Genomic DNA, 23521 nt, shown 5'->3' with positions numbered 1-23521 from the left:
TAGACAAAATCTAAATTTGTTTTTCTACTACAAAATGACATTTAAAAATGACTTTGTTGTGAGAAATAAAAAAGGGATGTACATAACAATATATGAACCCTGTTACTGTTATTAGTGATATTTTAAATAGAATGTCAAGTTAAAAGTTATGAAGCATCAACTTGCCCAGGGTTTCGTTCACCCTATGATAATTTCAGAACCTAAGTGCTCAAGTACCTGGTAATCTCTTTGGTTGTACCTTTATCAATAAAAACTTCTTCACAAGACTATAAATGTTGTCTAATCTTTCCCTTCTACTCACTTCTAAATCAGAAGCTGGTTCTAGAAGGTATCCCTCAAACTCAAAGGACAGTGCTTTTGTCTATCTGTAAGCTTAGTCCATCGAAAAATAGCTTTAGTATCTAAAAGTCATCTGTGAGTTTAGTCTGAGAAGTGTGCAAGCAGGATCTCGGTGGATCATGCATCTGTTCCTTGTCACAACAAGAGAACACTGACCTTTAAAATTAGGTGGTATTTCTTTAAATTTAAACAAGTTAGGACCATGGTGTTTATCTCCACCCAAGAATAAATGCCATGGAAATTAGAGAAAATAACTCTAGTTTCCTGAAACACCAGAGGTCAGATAGGGCAGGATGATAATTCCCATCTTTATTAACATTGCTTTGCATTTAGATGGTCCTCTCTCTCTGGCCTGATTCACTGTCATTCCATCATAGTGCTTAGGATTGGAGTAGATCCTCGGGCTCCTAATGACCCCAAGAAAATCTCTGATTCAAAAATAAAAGCCAAAGGGGAATGAGCAATTAACTTTTAGGCTTTATTTGCTCACTCTGTTCTTTCTGCAAACAACCTGCAAACCAAGAAAGGATATAATGTGATACTCATAAAAGCCTAAAGCCTCTCCTGAGACTTCTGCTTTATTTGAATTTTAGGAGGTTTTGTTTTCCATTAATACAAAGTTTCAATTTTAACCATGTGTGTGTGTGTGTGTGTGTGTGTGTGTGTGTGTGTGTGTGTCTGTTGGTGACTGTATAGAAAGCATGAACATTTGGAAAGTTCTGGCATCTGTCTCCCATGATAGTGTTAGCATGACTGAAACAAGAACTTTAATCAGTTCTCTCTGTTGGAAATTAGAGAATTCTTCTTCCACCCTCTTTTCAGAGGATTTATTTTAAGTAACTTAGAAATGTATTTTCTGTTCTCTTTGAAGTATATGAAAATTCTCTAAAAAATATAGATAGCTTGTGGTTAACTTTTATGACACAAGCATATTTTTATATAATAAGAGAGAGAGGGGGAGGGAGAGGGAGGGGGAGAGGGAGAGGGAGAGGGAGAGGGAGAGGGAGAGGGAGAGAGAGAGAGAGAGAGAGAGAGAGAGAGAGAGAGAGAGAGAGAGAGAGAGAGGAGAGATGAGAGGGACATAGGGAAAGAGAGAACCATCCTAGACACTGCAAGAAGGGAGAGGCTTACTTTTAGTGCAAAGCTTGCTTCAAATGTCAAGGATACTCCTGTTATGAAAATATGAAAGAATAACTTTTCTTCTGAATAAATCTTTTAAGTTAACACAATCAGCCAATTACCAGATACATTACTGTCACAGTCTTATGTAAACGACAGTTGTTGTTTGTCCTAAAAGCATATGCTATGACTGCCTCACTTGGCTAGGTTAAGAATGCAGACATCCTAAAGAAAAGTCTTGCATTCTGCATGCCTCTGACATGGTACACATGACATGCGGAGATTAATGTTATTCAATGCCCAAAGTGTTTTCTTCTTTACTATATAGGCACACAGGAGTTTTAGACCAGGAGATTCTATTTTCAGTAATAGTTTCTCAACTCGTGATTATCCTTTTTAATGGAATAATGGACTCTAGAAGAAAGTGAAAACACATGGTCAGTTATTATTAATCATAAACCTATATTGACTCATTGGTCTTATGTAAATACAGATCATGGTTCTTAGGATGAGGTAATGGATCCCACAACTACTCAAACTAATTTTGTTTTCAATTGTCAGTATATACTATTAACTATTACAAATGAATGTTATAATACAGTTCTTCATTTTATAACATAGAATAAATAAAATCTTTTGCTGTCCTAATTACTTTGTATCCAATCAACATGTTTTATTCTATTTAAGAGACAAAGAAAAGGTGTGGCATTGGGTGAGTGTGGGAAGGATCTGGGAGGAGCTAGGGAAGAAACAACCATGATCAGAATACAATGTATGAAAATTACTTTATATAAAAAAAGAGAAAATATATAAGCATGGAAGTAGAAATGAGGAGGAGGAGGAAGAGGTGGAAGAACAGGAGGAGGAGAAAGAGGAATAGGAGGAGGGACATAGAATTATATCAGCCAGATTGTCTCTGCTGAAAAATCTATTGGAGAAGTGATCCAGCCCTCATAGCTACCCAGGTAAGCCTGTCCAAACTACCCTATCAAGACCCTCTGATCTCTCAGGACTCACAAAGGCTACCTCTCACTGCCTGATTTGTCGAACACAATCGGTACCTCTACCCTCCTCTGTGTCTTTATTTTTCATTCTCAAATAAATAAATAAATAAATAAATAAATAAATAAATAAATAAAACAGTCTACCTATAACAGTCTATGGTCTCTTCCTCATTATGTTACGCATTTCCCCTTAGTATTTCCAGTCTCTGAGGATTTTTCATTGTGAGAGCTCAGGGCTCAGTATCAAAAAACACTCTTTTTTACATATCCTTCTTTTTCCTTCATCATAAAAACAATCTTTACAGTAGCCTTTTTTATGCTCACCCCCATTTCCAGCTCACACTCGAAGCAGAGATTCAGTTCTGATATAGCTGCCTTCACTTGTGACATCCTTTCTCAGACCTGGGTCTGAACTTCCTGCCAGGAAAGAAACAATACCACTCTCCATTCTCAAGAAAGTTCCCTATCCCAGTTTTTTCCAGACCCCCAACTTTCTTTTTAAATCACACAGTGTTTTTATTTTCCACATTAGTTAACAGCATCAACACCAGTTGCCCGTGGCAAAACACCATCTAGCCTTCCATTTCTCTCCCAAATCAAATCAATCTCATGCTCCACTGAGTCCAACACAAACATTTCTCTTAACAAAGATGTCTCCTTCTATTACCCCTTCTGCCAGTAGCTTCATAATCTTTCTCTCTGCCCATAGTCTTTTCTAACTTGACTCTCTTTCAAACATGTCTTCATGAAACAAAACAGACCATATAACACCTGTCAAAGACATGTTTTAAAAGGATTCATGGTCTCTTTTCTGCTTACAAAATAAAGTAAGAACATTTCCCTTACATCATATAATAGAGAACATTCTTGCCAAAACAACTGAACATAATTTACTCAAAAGTGCAGCTTTAATTAGTTCTCATGGTGTGAAGAAGAATGTGCTGACAACATCTCTGCATCTCTGACTTGCACTCAGCTGAATCCAGAGTGTCAGGATCCTATAGATTCTATAGTACAGAACAAATGACCAAATTAGAGGCAACTTGGCTGAGCATTAAAGCATATCAAGGAATTAATAAGTGTGTTAGTTATGTGCATAAAGTTTAATGATTTTAAAAGTTATTTCTACTAGATATGCATACCAAAGCACAAAAAAAATAGGATTACTTTTAAATAGTTCAGAAATAGGAGTGGAAAGGAGAGATGGGACAAAAATTATAAATGTGTACAGCAAATCAATCTCTATGGCCAATATGAGGGTGTGTATTTTTTAGGTAATCTTACCTATGTGTAGGTTTGAAGTTAGCCATTCTAAAGATGATTTTAAAAGATAATTCATTTGTGACACTCAATGCTATTAAAGTTTCACCTTCACACCCTCTACAGATTCACCTTTGAGCATTTGCCACAATGATTTTTCCTGAGAGGAGAAGACCCCAGACAATAGATCTGAGTTTATGAAACCATTTGGCCACACTCCAGGCTTGATTCTGATGCAAAAATTTCACTTCAACAAATGAAACCATCTACTGATTGCTCTATTCCAGTTTATTACCCTCACATCTTCCAAAAATGGGAGTTTGGCAAGCATGGAGAATGCAGAATCTTGCAGTTCACATGATGGACTTGAAAACCATTTTCTGATCTTAACTTTTTAAATATGGACTGCAGATCATGCAACTCAAGCAAATAGACAATGATACTTAGATTAGGTATAGAGTACATCCTTATTACATGTTTATTTATTAAGCTGTAGGATTTACCCACTAATATGGCCAGAATTTCACAACTGTTATATTGATAGGTTTTTGTGAAATTCTTTCAAAAATTGACCTGTGCCACTTTGATGGTGACAAACATTTCATTGAATCAGTATTTTTGAACTATCGCAAAATATTTCACAATTATTTCATTAAATATGACTTCTACATAAATATAAAAACATGTAAAGACAGTTTCAAAAGTCTGAATTAATTAACTGAAAAAATCACCAATTACGCAAATATTTTGAAGGAAATAATATTCACAAAGTATTGCCCACTGGCCAATATTTTCCACATTTGTGAGCAGTCATTATGCTGATATTAACTTTGGTGACCATTCTATATATCCTATATGTTAATATGTATATAAATTAAAATTCCAGAAGAACGTGTCTTGATCTCATCTCCCATTTGTTAATATCTACCTAATGTAAATGAATCAACACCATTTTCGCTATATATTTAAGTCATTGGCTATATAACTGTTCGTTCCAGAAGTAATTAGACAGTAGATGAAGGTCAGGCTCACCAGGAAATCTGCTGTGGAGGTTGGCATCACAGTTGTAACTGTTGAACTGTGCAGACCCTGGAAACACTCTGATCGCTAGAAGGAGCAGCAACCATATTCGTTCCATGGCAAAACCTAAGAAAGAGTAAGAGTCAAGAACACATCAACAACATCAGTCTTTCTCACTGAAAAGACCAAGGCAGACCTCAGCCTTTTGTACAATAAGCAACATATGGCTATACAGTCAAAGCCTGAGGTCGATACAAAGTCATCACAAAAAAGTGAGGACAGATTTTTTTGATACAAGATTATTTTATTGCCTTATCTTAGGTTTGATAATGGTAAAAGTGTTGTGTTTTTTGTCCTAGGAGAAATGATTCTAAATCATATGAAGCATGAAAAACAACACTGTAAATAGGATTAAACTCAACCCAATATCTAGCCAGTTCACACGGTACAGCTAAACAAACTAGCAAATTTAGAGGCAGTGGCACATGTGTGATATCAGTACACAAACAGTCTAGCATTCTGTGCACTATTTGGAGAATATTATCAATGACCAAATAACATCAGAAATTTCCCTTCTTTCCACAAAGCAATTCTAGACTATGGCACTGTCTCAAGAATCAATGGTTTGCAGAATACTTTCTTGGGAAACACAGAAATCAAGCAAAAGATGAGGAAAGCTGAATGTGTGTGTAAGACTGTAGCTGCTCCAATGAATGCCTGTTCCTTAATGGGATATGAAGACTAATAGCTTTGCACAAAAACACTGAATTCCTAGGATAAAGTAAAGGAAGTTGTTCTGTAAGATGCCAATGTGGGTTTGGAAAATAAATGGACATTGACTGAATGTTCAATAATGCTTTCTTGGATGAGCTTTTATTGGCCTGATGAAGTTAAAATGGCTTCCAGAAATGTTCAATTTATTCCCACAGTATAGTTTGTACACTGAAAAGGGGGGAGGGAGCAGGGGAAGAAAAAATATCATTTCAGTTAGTGGTTTGTGACTACACATAAAAGGTACGAAAAATAAAAGCATAAATGTTTACTCAATCTAGTGCATTTTAAAAGCTTGGGCTTTGGGGATAAAAATGATATTTGAACTGCCTTTAAAGATCTGCCTTGTATGATTTACCAAGTCTTCAATAAAAGGAAGGAAATGTGCCTCTCTTTTGAAACATCATTTTAGCACAAAAAGTTTATGGTGAACAGAGTCACTTTGGTGAGGATGTGGGAAAGGAAGGTATGATTTTACTCTCAAAAATAGACTGAACAAATAATTCAACAGGAGCATCCTTCCTCTGGTGTTACCACATCTCAGTCACAATGTCTCCTCACAACTTCCGTAAGAACAAGTCTTCTAAATCCTTGTTACATGACATAAACAAAGGACTCACAGGAATAGCTGACCTACACCCTGGGTTTTGCTGGCCACATATACATCACCACAGTCTAGGTCCTCAAGACACTTAAAATAGAACAGAACAAGCCCTTCTTTTGTAGGTTCTGGAAGATGGCTAGGAAAAGGAGGAAGGCAGTCTGCATGGGATACTGCACTGCCACGCCCTTACTACTGTGGATCCTTTTAAACCCCCAAAATTACTGGAAACTCTTAACTCCACACGATTTTCTCCACCCTACCCAACCCCACACAAAAATATTGTCACTGATTGGTCCATAACCAGGAATTTTATCTGGTTAGATTACTTTTATTAAACTGAAACAACAGCCACCTTTTGCTTTTCAGAAGCAAAACATAGCCTCCCAAGCATGCACTCTGCACATGGGTGTGGCATGGGTGTGGCAGATTTTCACCTGTACCTTCTCCTTTATATTTCTATAATAAGCCACCTGCTCATTGGGATCATTACTTGACATATAAAAGAGAGAAACTGAGACTTGGGGAGTTTAATTGACCTGAAAAACTAGTGAGGGGAATGCAAATCTACTCCTACAGTTTTCTTTGAAGTGTTTTCTGATAGCAAGCCCATTGCATGAGCTACCCTAGTATCAACAGTTACTGAATATGTCAGCTGTTACTCTCATTTCCATTCAGAATCATTGGCTATTTCTTTTGCATTTTCAAGGTTTGTAATATTTAACAGATCTTTCATTTCTGCAAATTAATAAATGTTGTTCTACTGATACAAATTTGAAAACAGATACGGGTTTTTTTGAGAGAGGTTCCCTCCTCTCACTGTAGAAAAAAAGCATAATATGAAATATTCTGTGTTTTCAAATGCTGAACCAGTCTAACAAGAGCAGTAGTAAAATACTTGCCTCTCAACTGCACATCAAATCTTCATAGAGTTAGAAAGAGCAATTCTCAAATTCATCTGGGATAACAAAAAAACCCAGGATAGCTAAAACTATTCTCAACAACAAAAGAAATTCTGGGGGAATCAGTATCCCTGACTTCAAGCAATACTACAGAGCAATAGTGTTAAAAACTGCATGGTATTGGTACAGTGACAGGCAGGCTGATCAATGGAACAGGATTAAAGATCCAGAAATGAACCCACATACCTATGGCCACTTGATCCTCGAGAAAGGGGCTGAAAACATCCAATGGAAAAAAAGATAGCCTTTTCAACAAATGGTGCTGGTTCAACTGGAGGTCAGCATGCAGAAGAATGCGAATTGATCTATCCTTGTCTCCTTGTACTAAGCTCAAGTTCAAATGGATCAAGGACCTCCACATAAAGCCAGACACTCTGAAGCTAATAGAAAAGAAACTGGGGAAGACCCTTAAGGACATCAGTACAGGGGAAAGTTTCTGAACAGATCACCAATAGCGTATGCTCTAAGATCAAGAAATGACAAATGGGACCTCATAAAATTACAAAGTTTCTGTAAGGCAAAGGACACCATCAAAAGGACAAATTGGCAACCAACAAATTGGAAAAAGACCTTCACCAACACTACATCAGATAGAGGGCTAATATTCAATATATACAAAGAACTCAAGAAGTTAGACACCAGAAAACCAAATAACCCTATTAAAAATGGGGTACAGAGCTAAACAAAGAATTCTCACCTGAAGAACTTTGAATAGCTGAGAAGCATCTTAAAAAATGCTCAACTTCATTAGTCATTAGGCAAATGCAAACCAAAACAACCCTGAGATTTCACCTTATACCAGTCAGAATGGCTAAGATTAAAAATTCAGGAGACAGCAGGTGTTGGCGAGGATGTGGAGAAAGAGGAACACTCCTCCACTGCCGGTGGGGTTGCAAATTGGTACAACCACTCTGGAAATCAGTCTGGTGGTTCCTCAGAAAACGGGGAGCATCACTTCTGGAAGATCCTGCTATACCAGTTCTGGGCATATACCCAGAGGATTCCCCACCATGTAATAAGGATACATGCTCTACTATGTTCATAGCAGCCCTATTTATAATAGCCAGAAGCTGGAAAGAACTCAGGTATCCCTCACCAGAAAAATGGATGCAAAAAATGTGGTATATATACATAATAGAGTACTATTCAGCCATTAGAAATAATGAATTCATGAAATTCTTAGGCAAATGGATGGAGCTGGAGAACATCATACTAAGTGAGGTAACCCAGTCTCAAATGATCAATCATGGTATGCACTCACTAATAAGTGGATATTAACCTAGAAACCTGGAATACCCAAAACATAATCCACACATCAAATGAGGTACAAGAAGAAAGGAGGAGTGGCCCCTTCTGGAAAGACTCAGTGTAGCAGTATAGGGCAAAACCAGAACAGGGAAGTGGGAAGGGGTAGGTGGGCGAACAGGGGGAGGGAAGGGGGCTTATGGGACTTTCGGAGAGTGGGGGGACAAGAAAAGGGGAAATCATTTGAAATGTAAATAAAAAGTATATCAAATAAAAAAATTTGTTATTAAAAAAAAGACACAAAACAAAAAAAAAAATCTGAGATTGTCCAAAAAACATCTCTCAACATCCTTCCTATTGTTTTGTACAAATGCTACAGCATCATCCTACAGATTAAAACTTTCCAGTTTACATTCTTAGTGAAGAAGAAGGCAGAAGTGGAAGGCAGCTTACTCTAAGAAAAACCACATTTACTTTTTATGTTAGCAAAAATGAATCCAGGTTCTTCTCAGTCATTTGTTAGATTTTTGTCATTTCAAAACCAAGATGCTAATCTTCAGACCTTATTATCTCTAAATTCTGAAGACAGAGAAAGCTTGGAGATTACAGTTCAGGGTCACCACATACTGCTTTATTCAGAATAGCCAGAAACTGTGCTACTGTACATGTATAATCCTATAAATAAGGAGACTAAAGAGGTAAAATCATCATGAATTCAAGGCTGGCTAGATAATAAAACTGTGTTTCAAAAAAACAAACAAAAGAGAAAAAAGTCAACTTAACAAAAGCACCCTGACATTTCTCACACTGAACTAATAGGTATTAATGACACAAAAGAAGCCTTATGCTGAATGAATTGTTTTCCCACATATCAATATTTACTAAATTACACCTTTTGTAAAAAATAGGAAGTTCTTCATAGGTTTGTTTTACTTGTGATTAAATTTGAAATGAAAAATAAAATAAACTCTTGCTTCTCATTAAATTTTGTAAATGTTGATACAATTCTTTCATAAATGGCATTTTACAGAACATTTTATATAAACACATTATAATCTCATATTTAATACATATTTTTCTTTCAACTTGGTATGTTCTAAACATAGAGCTGTGCTTAATAGTCACGCACATATTAAGATTAGTAGAGATTTGACTTTACCCATGCATAAGACTTAATTGAGTTACACAGGGTCACAGACCTAGGAAATGGTAGTCAAGAATTCAGAATTCAGCTTGAACTTTGCAATGTTTGCACTACAGTTTGATTTCATTTGGGTTCGTTCAATAAATGTAATTAATGTCCTGCTACTTTACAAAAAGTAAATTATATTAATAATGTATGCTTATATATGCCCTGAGAAAAATGAATCTGATGATTGAGGCAAAACATTTTTTAATATCTACATAATTTCCATAACTATTTCATTTAGTCCATGAGAGCATGAAGAATATTACTTTTTGCAAATTGACTTAATGAAAGCACAAATAGCTTGTAAGGGCTGACTGTGTACCAGAATGTTTTAAGCACTTCATATACATATTTGGTTTAACCAAATGTGCAATTTATTCTCTTTATTCTTGAGGGAAAGAAAATAAAGAATTTGAATTGTTATGAAACCAGCTCAAGGCAAAACATCCAGCTTGTATCAGGATTTATTCTTAAAGATTCTAAAAATTATTGCAGTGAGTGTGTGATATACGAGTCCAAAGCATGATACACATGTCACCAAATCAAAGGAAAATTTAGTATTTGCAAAGTACACTTAATCAGTGTCCCATTTATCTTTTATTAATCTAGCAAATAATTATCGAATGTTTTCACGTAACTGGTGCTATAAGAGAAGCATAAGACAGCAATAGAAAACAACTTTCACAGGACTTATATTTCAGTAAAAGAAATGAAAAACAGTCTATGAGTACAATATAAAATATGTACGCGATTTTGCAATGGGGTTTAGAGTAGACGAAAAGTGGGGGATGGAGAAGAGGAGTGCTGAGAGTGAATGTGACACTGTCAGAAACATACCAACAATTCATAGGAGCAGCTCTAAGCTACAAACAACCAGTTCCTCTATCTAACTAATACTTCTTTCTCTATTTACATAGTACCCAAATTAAAAAGAAAGAAAACTTTATTAGTGCATACATTGTTCTCTAGTAATAACAGACACCTTGAAAAGTTGTATCAGCCATTTTTTTTGGAGTGAAAATGTGAATACTAAGTAGTGCCTAGAAATATGAAGTAGAGCCGCCACCCCTAAGAACTGGAGGTGGGGGACCATCACCACCACCCCAGTGAATTGGCAACTGGGTACAGGGGAGAAGCAATTTGAAGGGATCAAACATGCCTGGAAATACCTTTGTCTCTACCTAAGAAATAACTTTACAAAGTCAAATGGGTACAACATCTTGTCAAAGTCCATGCTTTCTAAACTATATGGGCTTCATATGTGCTAGATTATATAGCAGAAAAGAAAAGTGGAAAGGTAACTAAATATAATCTCCTCAAATGAATGATCATTCCAAGTTTGGTGCTTTTTCACTAAGCTGAATCTGAGAGTTTGAAATGCACACGCGTGCGCACACATACAAACACACATACATGCATGTACACACACAAACACACACAGGCACAACTCACACACACACACACACACACACACGATTCCCAAAATTCTGCAGTGTCTCTCTCAGTATCTCTGACGCCCCAGACATCTTTTCTGCCCTACATTTTAGCTCCAGCTTCCCTACAGAGGTGTGCGTCTCTGGCTGGCAGAGGCACATTTGAAAGTTTTTCTGCAACATCCATCATGGCTTCCTCCATAGGGAGCCTCTTAAACGGTCCAAGCAGCTTGAAGTTGGCTAGAAACCAAAGTTTACAGAGAAAGATAGGAGATAAATATGTGTATTGTGACATACGTCAAAGTTTGAGGCAAGAAAGTGAAGGGCCACTCCCCTTTCAGAAGAAAGCATCAGGACCTAGGTAAAGAAGCACTGATGCTTTCCAGGGAAGCTACTGTCTTGCTGAGTTATGAATCCTGCTGCTGTAGTCTTCCCACTAGGGAAAGAAAAAAGAATGCCTTGGCTCTTCCTCCAGAATCACTGTTTTTAAAGTGCTAGAGTGCTGGAGACCATAAGTTTTTAATAAAGAAAGATGGTTTTTGACAGAATGTCTAGACTAAAGCTCTATATTGTTTATTTCTATTATGCTTGGACACTAGAGGCAACATATACATGGAAAGGAAAATGAAAATATAAAACCTTCAGCTGAAACATCTATCACTATGCACATATATATTCTTTAACATAAAGTGTCCTTGTCTTGCTAAACAAAGAATAAAAACTCACCATGCAGTTTCAGAATCATGCCTCAAAGAAAAAGGGAAATCTGTGTCGCCATCAAGAGCACATTGCAAAATTTTATGGTTCTGAGTCTGCTGATGTATATACCACAAGGAAATATAAAAGCTAAAGGCGGCTCCTGTGAGAAAAACCTCTGCCAGTATTATCTGGCACAGAGAGAGTGTTCATTTATTTCCTTTTGAAATCTCCTCCATTTGTCTATCTGCCGAGGATTTCCTCAAGTCATCCCGTGATCAGCTAATGCGCCCTGTTTGCCTTAGATCATGTATTCTGAACCTTAGTTTGAGAGGAGTAAGTGAGCTGACAGACTGAATTAAATCACCTTAAAAGCTTTTCTTTCTTAATAATTCATCAAGTTCTTTTGTAAGATATTTGTATATTTTATCATTCTGTAAGACCTTTGAAGCCATGCTAGTATATTGACTTTCCCATCTTACATGGGGTATAATCACAACCAATTAATAATAAAATGATAATTTTGGTTTATTTGCATAAACAATCACTTCCTTCTAATTAGAAAATTGACTATTAGTATGACTATTACAGAATGAGAATAGTTCTTTTTTAATAGAGATGATCTACAAAATATTTACCAGAGGATACAACGAAGGGAGCTCCTTGGTCCTGTGAAGGCTCAATGCCCAGTGTTGGGGAATGCTAGGGCTGTGAGGTGGGAATAGGTGGGTAGGTGGGTCGGGGAGAACCCCTCATAGAGCAGGAAGAGGGGATAGGATCAGGGATTTGCCAAGGGGAAACTGTTAAGGGGGATAACACTTGAAATGTAAATAAATAAAATAACCAATAAAAAAGTATTTATATATGCATAACTTGACTGACTAAGGTATGCAGTTACATTTCAATAATTTTAAACCATTGGCATAAATATATTTTTGATTATCGAGAAATTAGTTATAGGCAGCTGAAATAGCTGACTAAAGTATCCCTTCCCATTGATGCCAGATAAGGCCATCCTCTGCTTCAGATGCAGCTGGAGCCATAAGCCCTCCATGTGTATTCCTTGGTTGGTGGTTTAGACCTTGGAAGTTCTGGGGGGAGGGGTTTCTGGTTGGTTGATATTTTTGTTCTTTCTATGGGATTGCAAACCCCTGCACCTCCTTCAGTCCTTCCCCTAATGCCTCCATTGGGGTCCCCGTGCTCAGTCTGATGGTTGGCTGCAAGAATCCACATCTGTATTGGTCAGGCTCTGGCAGGCCTTCCCAGGAGACAGCTGTATCAGGCTCCTGGGAAGTAAGTACTTTAACATAAAGGGTCCTTGTCATGCTGAACAAGAATCAATAAGATTTTTTCACTATTTCAAATTTTTCACGAATCCATTCACTCTCTGCTTATTACAAGTAATTATCAAACATTTTTATTTAAGTTTAATGGCCAGAGTTCCTTAGGTCCAGTGATGAGCAAAAGAGGCAAAGTACGACTTACTTTACAGAGTTCATAGACTTTTAAAGAGTGGATCAACATCATATTAATAATCACACTTGTGACAAGATGCTTGTGAATACATTTTATAATGCTGGAAAGCAAGCATAAAAGATCCTTCAGGAAAGTCTAATGGAATAATGTAGTTTAGCTGGGAATATCAGGAAGGACTGATTTGAGGAATCCACTCTTGAATGAAAAGGCTGTCAGATCTAGACTGAAAATGCTCATTTTGAAAATTAATGCTTAACAATGTCTGCGAAATTCTAGAAGTAAAATTTAAATTTAAGATCTGGAAAGATAGTTTGGTAGATTTATATATTTAATTGAGTACTAAGCCTTAAAAATCATGGATTGTATTTTCCAAAATATCAATGTATGTCTCACACAATGTATGTCACACACAACACGAATGTTGTTCTGGCAAGAAGGCTTGTCAGGCAAAGGTCCTGGCAACCTGAGTTTGATCCCAAGACCAGCATGGTATAAGAAAACAGAATCTTGAAAATAATTGTCCTCTGACATCCATGTAACAACTGATAACACATACATATGTGTGTGCATGCTCATGTGCATGTACACATGTGCACGTGCACATACACACTCTCTCTCACACACATACCTAAATAAAAATACTATTAAAATTTTACACTAGATATAATTGTATGTGACAGTTACTTTGAAATTAAACTCAATGAAAGTGAATCAGCTTGAATTGTGTCCACATTTATATAGTAATGAACCCAGTAACTAGAATAATAGGAAGACTGCTTATGTAGTTTGTGGTAATTGTGGTTGAATTTGTTGACTGTAAATGCCAGTATGATGGTACAGGCATTAACGCACATAGTATTGGTTTATGCTGTTAGGAAGTTTGCGATCAAAGGGGAAATATTTTAGTTTCACCATCCTAGATATTAACTTAGATTACATAACTTAGGTGCAATGAAAGATTCTCTATTTCAATAAAAAATCTCACCATCATAAAATGAGTCTAGGCATCTAATAGCTTTCTCCTAGCTTCCAACAGACATTTCCTGGTACATTATCTATTTCCTAGAATGTGATGTATATGTCACAATTTCCAAAAAAAAAAAAAAAAGTGTAAACTTAGCATTGGGTTTAGACTCTGCTTCTCTTCTGTACTAATTATCAATGTGGACTGGCAAAGTTACCAGATTAACTCATGACCAAGTATGACATATGAGGCTACAGAATGGTGTCAATCTGCAAAAAGACTGTAGACCTAGGAAGCTTTAGCAGCTGCAAGAAAAAAAAAACCTTTCCCTGTTATACAAAATCAGATGTCATTACATCAGAAGGCTCTGGCGCCCTGCTTCTTCCTACCCTGACAGTTGATGTAGATGGTACAAGCAGAAGACTCTATCTTTGGATGTTTTCATCCTAAGAAACAGCATCTCCATAATGCTAAAGATGTATTAGTACTCTCACTTTGGGAAATTTTGAGTCTTCCTTCCATTAACAAAACATATAATATAATATAGCATATTGTAATATAATATAATAACAAAGTTTAAATTATATAAAAAGTGTATTGCCATTGGCCGCATATGTTTATTTAATGTCTTTTTGCTATGACAGTTTTGCTGTTTTTCCTTGAATGGCCTCAGGAAACAATAATCACAAAATAAAATAGGCCACTGGTAATTTGTACTAATATTTTGTTTTGCCTAAAATGCATACTTAGTCCTGTGCTCATTATTGTTCCTGGGTTCTTATCTTATTTGTTAAGTTGTTTCAGGGAAGATAATACATTTTCTGGCCTTCCTTTTAAATATTGCCAGGGGGGCAAACAAACCACCTTTACCTGTTAGTCATAGGAATTGATGGCAAGGGGCTAATGCAGGTTTTCTATGAATAATCTGAATGATAAGAAATAAGAATCAGTTACCAAAGTATTTGTAAAATTCCAAATTCATTTGTTTGCGAGCAGCACAGTGATATACATGTGATGAAATGATGTGCAAGAAGGAAACAGATCCACTGAAATTAAGATAAGTGTCGAACTCAAAGAAAACTGCAATTTAACATTTATGTTATGATTATTCAGTGTCTGTGTGTGTATGTGTATGTGCAAGAGAGAGACAGACAGACAGAGACAGAGTGAGACAGAGAGACACAGAGATACAGAGACAGAGACAAAGACAGAGACACAAAAACACAAAGAGAGACAGAGAGATGTAGTGGGAATGAGTCTTGGGCAAATGTTTGAGAGTCGAGCCATGTGTATGGACATCAGAGAATAATTTATAGGGGTACAGTCTCTCTTCCTTCCACACAGGTCTCTTTGATCCAACTCAGGTCATGAAGATTGACAGTAAGTGCCTTCTCCCACTAAACTATCTCTCCTGCTCTGCTTATTCTTAGTAAGCATCATTTGGTTTTATTTTAGTAATTTTTAAAAATCACTCATTCATGGATGACTAACAGTTACTACTGTATCAAATCTTTACTCTTAATTCAACTAAAATGATCACCTCATTAAAGAGAAATAATTATTATTTCTGACTTTTAAGTAGCAACTGTATTTCTATTTTAAATGGGCCATCAAAAAATAAGTGTGTGAATTGTACAAAATATTACCAATTAAGTTAGTTCAATGTTGTATATTTGCAACATTGCAACATCCTATGAAATCTCAAAAGTAAGTAATCTCTAAGTAACTCCTCAGTGACATCTCTGGGACACTGCACATGCCTTCACATCACCATATCTATGAAGCAAAGACCCACGTGATTAAGTAAATAAATAGCTTATGTAAATACATCAAACAAATTTGCTTAATGGCAGTTCTTCAGCTAGCTGGGTTAGACACAGAGACAGAAATCAGGCTAATTTATTTACATGGTCAAAGTCAATACTATCAAGGTTGACATGATGGGTTCTGAAAGAGAAGGTATTATAGTACTATAACTTAAGTAATACCTGTTAAGGAAATAAATAGCTTATGAGGTTTAGAGTCTGGATGGGATAAGCACAATTCTAATGAACTTACAGTCCTGTAATAGCTAGAGTCAGGAATATAAAATATAACTCTCGGTATGGCTCTTAGCTCCTGTCTCATTAACAACAGTGGCTTTGGGGATCTAAAGGACTGGTCCAGATCTAGATACACCCTCTTAGAGACAAAGGGGATGGAGGATGGGATGGAGGTTTGTAGAGGCATGACCAGGAAAGGGGACGACATTTGAAATGTATGTAAATAAAATAACCAATACATACATCTATGGACCACAAAAGGTGTGGCAAGCTCTCTACACTGAAGAACTCAGCATCAGTAAAGTGACCATGGAGGAGATAAGAAGGAAGTGAGAAGGAGACTGAGATGTTTGGATGTGCCTCAGACTACAGATAATGTACTAATTGTAACCAGGCTACTGGGGCCTGAGACAAATTTAAACATAAATCCACAGAGACATTGAAATCTCTTCCCCAAGTAAATTTACTTGAGATTGTTTTGGGAAATGTTCTGCTAAGGACAGTGTGAAACAAAAGCTCATTATGATGAAAATGTGTCTGTGAGAAGATGCATAAAAGATATCACTGGTGACAGGAAATTGGTTGTGAAATAAACTGCAAAGCGTGTTTGCTTTACTGCATCCATTGGACGTCTCCCTTCAAAGTTAACCTACAAGCATGAAGAAGTGTAGGGATTGACTATTTAAATGACTACACCTACTTGCTCCCTGGGTTCATTTGTCTAGAATGCCTTTTTCCATCCTTTTTCCAAGAGGCAATGTCTATCCTTGATGGTAAGATGTGCTTCTTGGAGAAACATAGAAAAATGGGTGGGGTTTCTAATCCAGTCTATTAGTCTGTGTCAGTTTATTGGAGGATTTAGACCATCAGTTAATATTTTTCAAATGAGACAAAGAAAATCCTCTGGATAATATAGTGGTCTTCACCCTCTTAAAAATGCAAATTCAGAGACAGACAGACAGACAGACAGACAGAGAAAGAGGGAGAGAGAGAGAGAGAGAGAGAGAGAGAGAGAGAGAGAGAGAGAGAGAGAGAGAGAGAGACCAGAGAGAGATTAGAGACTGGAGAGAGAGACTGGAGAGATGACTTGGTGAGAAGGGGAACTTCCTGTGGAAGCAAGAGGACCTGAGTTCAAATCTCCTGGTCCCCTGTACAACCAAGGCATGGTTGCTTATGGCTTTAATTCCAGGACCTGGGGGTTAGAGACAGGCAGAATCCAGTTCAGTGACCAGTCAGTCTACTCTAAATGGTAAACTTCAGATTCATTAAGAGAACCTGTAACAAAAATTAAGAAAGAGAGAGAGAAGAGAATAAAATAGGATGGAGGGAAGAATATATTCAGAATGCACTTTATAAATGTAAGAAATTGTTAAAGAATAAACTAATTTGTTTATTAAAAATAAACCGTGTGCTTTCTAGAAATTGAACCCTGTGGTTCCAGTTCAGCCTTGCCACTGGGGTGTGGGAACTCTGCTGGGCAGAAGAAACACAGAACACTAGACTGCATTTACCCAGCATCAGATGCTGGGCGTGTAGGAAGTACCAATACAACGCTCAGGGGGTGGGAAAACACAGCTTAAGAAATGGGCCTCAGTCCGATTTGAGAAACAGCTCAGGCTGAGGCCGAAGCTGAGGTTCCCTGACTCCGGGCATCCAGACTCTACTGGAAACCACATGGAGAAGTTTCTCGGGCCTGCTAGGATAACCCCAGAGCCAGAGGGAGGGCGAACTCCACCTTAGCTCATTCTCAGTTGTCAGAGAGCAAGGAGGGGCCTTCTGTGGGAGACTCAGCCACCATGGCTCTGTAGATGAAGGCTTCCTCCATGATCCCCAAGGTGGTTCTTGATGTAAGAATCCTTGGTTCTAAACTGTTTGTTGATTGTTCATTGTGGAAAGTGGGTGAAAACAACTGCCCTGGGGTGGGCCAGAGATTAAATACCTTTTTCAGGAAGGAATGTCCAGGAAAAGAAACTCATTGGCTAAACCCTTAGGGCCAATCTAGATACCTTAGTAGTATGGAACACTCTGTTCTGGACTATGTGACTTTGGTCACATCCCTAAGTGGGGAGCGTGGTCATGTATTCCAGGCCAGAAATTCTGGCAGGGGCCAGGGAAACTCCTACCATCCTCAGATGGTTGCTGATGTTTCTGAACCACTCATTTCTTTCTAAGTTTACTGGCAAAGTCCACTGCCGCACAGAACCCAGGTCCTCTGAAGGAGCCGTCTGTTTATTCTTTTTTTTAATATTTTTATTTTCTATATTCTTTGTTTACATTCCAAATGATTTCCCCTTTCCCGGATCCCCCCTCCCCATATGTCCCATAAACCTTCTTCTCTCTATCCCTTCTCCAATCACCTCCCTCCTTTTTCTCTGTCCTTATATTCCCTTCCCATGCTAGATCAATCCTTTCCAGGATCAGGACCCTGTCCATACTTCTACATGGGAGTCATTTGTTATGCAATTTGTAAGGCAAAGGACACTGTTAAAAGGACAAAATGGCAACCATCAATTTGGGAAAGGATATTCACCAACTCCACATCTGATAGAGGGCTAATATCCAATATATACAAAGAACTCAAGAAGTTAGACCCCAGGGAACCAAATAACCCTATTAAAAATGGGGTACAGATCTTAACAAAGAATTTTAACCTGAAGAAATTCGGATGGCCGAGAGGCACCTTAAGAAGTGCTCAACATCATTAGTCATTAGGGAAATGCAGATCAAAACAACCCTGAGATTTCACCTTACACCATTCAGAATGGCTAAGGTCAAAAACTCAGGAGACAGCAGGTGTTGGCGAGGATGTGGAGAAAGAGGAACACTCTTTCACTGCTGGTGGGGCTGTAAGATGCTACAACCACTGTGGAAATCAGTCTGGAGGTTCCTCAGAAAACTGGACATGAGACTTCCAGAGGACCCTGCTATACCTCTCCTGGGCATATACCTAGTGGATATTAATTAGTCTATGTTTATTCTTAACTGCTGAACTCTCCAGCCTCTAGTGCTTTGTTTTGTTGGTAAATAAGTTTTATTTTTGAGCACATAGTTGGACTCTGAAAGCACAATTTCAAAAAAGGACACTGCTCTCTATCACCACAACACCACAGTTCAATCCTCCCAGAATCAACCAATCAGCAGCAAACACACTAATGAAAAGACTAGGAATCAATTTTTACATCTTTGGTATAATTCCAACCAAAAGTAAAAGCCACTGGATCAAAATCATATTTATAAAGAAACAACAGAGAGAATTTTCACCCAGGGCTCATTTCCAACATAAATACTAAATGTTTTTGTTTCCTTCAGATCCCTAACTATTCCCACAAAGGTTCAAAAAGCCCATGGTTCTCTGCCTGATCATGTCAAGCCTGTCACTGATATCCTTCTTTCTAACATTGTTCAGAACAAAGCTACAATTCTGTGACTGTGATATGGCTAAATAAATCAATTCTTACCTGAGCAAACCCAGATTTCTGTTTCCCTCCACCTATCCTTCACCTCAAAGATTCTTACAGCTTCCCAAGATAAGAAGTTATTTCACATATCTTTATTCTAGCTCATTTTGGTTCCTCTGTATGGAGTCTGGAAAACAGATGCTACCAGCTCACTCCACATGAATGTCTCTTTGTAGTCTGTTTTTCAAGAATATTTTTTTTTACAGTTAACACTTCTTTCAAGACATTTCTCCACCAGTGCACACTACACACACACTACACACACACACACACACACACACACACACACACACATTCTAAAGCCGATCATGCCTTTCTCTGTATTCCTGGAAAAGCTTTTGTCTTGTTGTATAATAGTAGTCCTGAAACTGTACTGCACTGGATTCAGTCTCCTGAATTCAGTGTTATTGATAATTCTCTGTCATGGAATATTTAACAGAGACCTTGGCTTTACGCCATGGTCTGCTAGGTTCACTTCCCTTCTCAAGCTGTGACCCTCAAAAGCTCTCCAGACATTGCCAACCATCTCCTCCTGCCAAAAGTCACACTTGTGTGCTGACCTTTGTTCTCACTTCTAATACATCCATAAGTTCCTTAAGAATGAAATGTGCTTTCGTCTTTGTTAGGTAGACTCTAGCAGAGGACAAGATGAGCAACAGACTCTCAAAAACTGTTTGTTAATGGATGTTTATCTTTTAACCAAAGGAAATGTGGAAAATTAAATGAATCAACACTTAATCCTTGTCAAGACTGTACTTCAGTGTTTAGTCATTCCATTACTAATGAAATTAAAATTTTCAATTTCATCTAAACATTAATCACATTAAATCCCAATCAGCTCACCAATAACCAGAAGTAATTTATATTGGGTGAATATGCCTTTAATACAAACAAGGGAAGAAAAAAAGGATTTGTGGTATGCAAATTTATTTAAAATTATGTCTATTTATGTAAAATTCATGAATTAAAACTAGTCAAATTTAGTTGATAAATTAACTTCATTTTTAAAGAATATTCAACTAGTATATTTATGTTCTGTACTTTGATTAATTGATTCACTTAAGAAGTTTGTTCAGCTAGTATTTTTGTGCCTCATAAACAATATCAATATCAGCTGAAAGAACCCTCAAATATAAACAGCACAATTTCCTACTAAATATTTCTTTTTAAATCTTTTTAATAGGGATGGCATTTGTTTTGGTAGACTTGATAATCCAAGGATTTTAGAAACCAGAAACACATAATTGCACTATAATTTTAAAGTTTCTTCAAAATAAATTTCTGTTTAGAGTTTTTTCTGTATGTCAGAATTTAAATTCAAGAGCACAAATACACATGAGTTTTAAATATAAATAAATTCCATTATTTAAAAAAATCCATAAAAGAATAGAATACTTAAAGGTGCAAAATTGTTATAACTTACCATATGTAATTTTCTATAATTTGCATTTGAAATAGAAAAGTTGACCATTTCTTTAGAACACCTTGATATTTTCTATCTAATGAAAGATGATTTAACATGAAAGTACAATTCCTGAAACATAAATATTTCTGTCCTGTGGCACAATGATAACGTGCTTAGCTGAGACACGGGTGGGGACATGCCTGGGTATGTCTAAGATAAGTACATTTAACAAACCTTACATCCTAAAATAAAATAACAAGTGGCAATCATCCTTCTCTGATGAATGAAGCAATTTTATGTTTAATGAAGGTAATATCAGTGAAAGCTTCCTTTCAGCCTTATTTTATACTCTTAACTTTGTAACAATAAAGCCACTGATTTTTTTTTTTTTGCATTTTCTCAGCCCTCGTTTAGAGAAAGTAAAAATAAAAAGCATCTCCTAGATTTTGGATGTTAGATATTGGAGTCTGGGTAACATTTTACACACGTAGTGATAGCAAACACTAATCGATCACAGAAATCTAGCTTCAGCTTTGGTGTTCTTGGGGCTGGGCAGCTTTGGGGTTCTTTTATTAACTTCCATTTTTAAGTGTTATTTTTCTACACCATTTTAAGCATGGCCATGAATAATCTTATATTTTACAATTTATTATATTAGTATTTCACTTGTAAGTTCTAGACAATTAATTTTAAACCAGAGTATTAAACTATGACCAAATTTTGCCCATAAACTACTTTTTATATGACCTGTGACCTGAGTAATTTCCACACTTTTAAATGTTTAAAAGAAAGTAAAGGAATAACATTTCATTTAAAAATGTAAAAGCTACATAAAATTCAAATGCAATGTGTTTATAATACATGGTTACTGGAACACAGTTTGCATGCATACACTAATTTCTATGGTTATTTTTGGGTTATAATGACTGATAAGGGTAGTAGAGACAGATATTTACAAAATATAAAACATTTCCTATCTGACTTTAATATGTTCGACTTGACAGAGATGATAAAAACAATTAGTATATGACTATGTACATATAAGTTTTAAATCTAGACTTTGGGATGTAATATATTTCCAAGAAAAAATTAATTCAATAAATATATTTTTATTTCTTTGCTATTAATTTTTGTGAGCCTTGGTGAAGGTCACTGGTCATTAGCCTCAGTGCAATTTGCATTCAGCATTGGAAGAGCCCTGTTGAGTTGACAGGGTTGATGGGCCACTGCTTAAGGTACCTCTTTTCCTCATCACTGAAGAAATGGAAGTTGGCATGCTATATAATTTCCCACTTGAGATCACCTTAGACAGCTAATAACAATGAAGAATAACCCAAAGTTTGTAAAACTCTAGCTTAAGGCTTTCCTTCGCTGCATCTTGGCAAGGTTACAATATATACTTCCCAGCTAAACCATTTCGCAGTAAAAACAAAACACAGCAAACAAATCAACCCTAATTTATAGTTTTGAGCTCCTTTACATCTCAGCTTAAATCCAGAAAAACAAAGCATAAATCTAGTAAATTAGTCAACAAAGGGAGCTTCTTGCAAGCAAGTATTACTTTCTTTTTACGGGTTTTTAGAAAATAGAAGGTATTATCAATCTCCCCTAATGATCCTAATGCTGCCCAAGCCATTGAAAGCAATACAGAGTAAGTTTTTGGAAATTTAAGGTTTGATACCATAACATAATAGATTACAGCTCATACATCTGCCTTTGATTCAACTGATCAAAATTTACCTTTAAAATACAAATTTCTAGTATTGAAATTCAATTATTATCTGTGTATAAACTATCTTTGAGAGGAAAGAAGTATAAACTATCTTTGAGAGGAAAATATTAAGCTTCAAATGTCTTCAAGTGTGTTAGTTTACTGGAATATCTACTATGGTCTTGTTATAGTATAAGGCAACAATTAAGAATGATGGCTCTATTTTAAGGATGTTTCTAGAAAAAAAAACTCTAAAACAAAATTACACCCAGTGTATTTCCAAATTTTTATATTTTGCTAAGTAAGTATTATCCTTGTAAATAAAAATTGCTTGGGAAATAAACAATTTATAACTACATCACTCATGTAAGAATTTTGAATTATGTCACATGCACTAGGAAAGCCCAGTAGTTGAAAAGAAAATTAGGCCAGATTTTCCTGTGCATATGGAGAGAAATCCTAGAAGTTTAAATAAATTCAATGCCTTTGCTTTCATTATAATTAAGAATTATTTTGCTTTAACCTGTAGAATAAATTATATGAAACCTGTAGAATTATTATATGAATTTATATAACCAAGAGAAGCAAAGAACTAAAAGTAATATCATCTCAAATATATGGACCTAAGAAGTTAAGACCTCCACTTTAACCCCAGAAACTAACTAGTTCTGGCAAGTAGAAAATGGAAGGAACCACAGGAAAGGAAGGAACCTCCAAAGAAATGGAAATCAAGGTATTCCATCAGTTGTGGGTGAGTTCCCACAGGTCATTTGAGATTCTAGATCAATACTTAACAATGTGAAGCTGGAAGTTAAAATTATTTCAG

The 23521-nt window shown here is 36.5% G+C and overlaps 1 protein-coding gene across 1 annotated transcript in view; it reads right to left on the bottom strand.

The window, feature by feature from the left end:
• The window catches only part of Zpld1 (zona pellucida like domain containing 1), a 38289-nt gene extending 33429 nt beyond the window's left edge, over window positions 1-4860 (bottom strand). The window contains exon 1 of the mRNA XM_052159019.1: window positions 4755-4860. Coding sequence (XP_052014979.1) covers window positions 4755-4860 — 106 coding nt within the window. The remainder of the gene's footprint in view (window positions 1-4754) is intronic.
• Window positions 4861-23521: the final 18661 nt, after the last annotated feature.

This window comes from Apodemus sylvaticus, chromosome 15 (genome assembly GCF_947179515.1).
Source record: "Apodemus sylvaticus chromosome 15, mApoSyl1.1, whole genome shotgun sequence".
NCBI classification, from domain to species: domain Eukaryota; kingdom Metazoa; phylum Chordata; class Mammalia; order Rodentia; family Muridae; genus Apodemus; species Apodemus sylvaticus.
The sequence above is the reverse complement of the archived record's forward strand: the minus strand, read 5'-3'. Positions and strand labels throughout refer to the sequence as shown.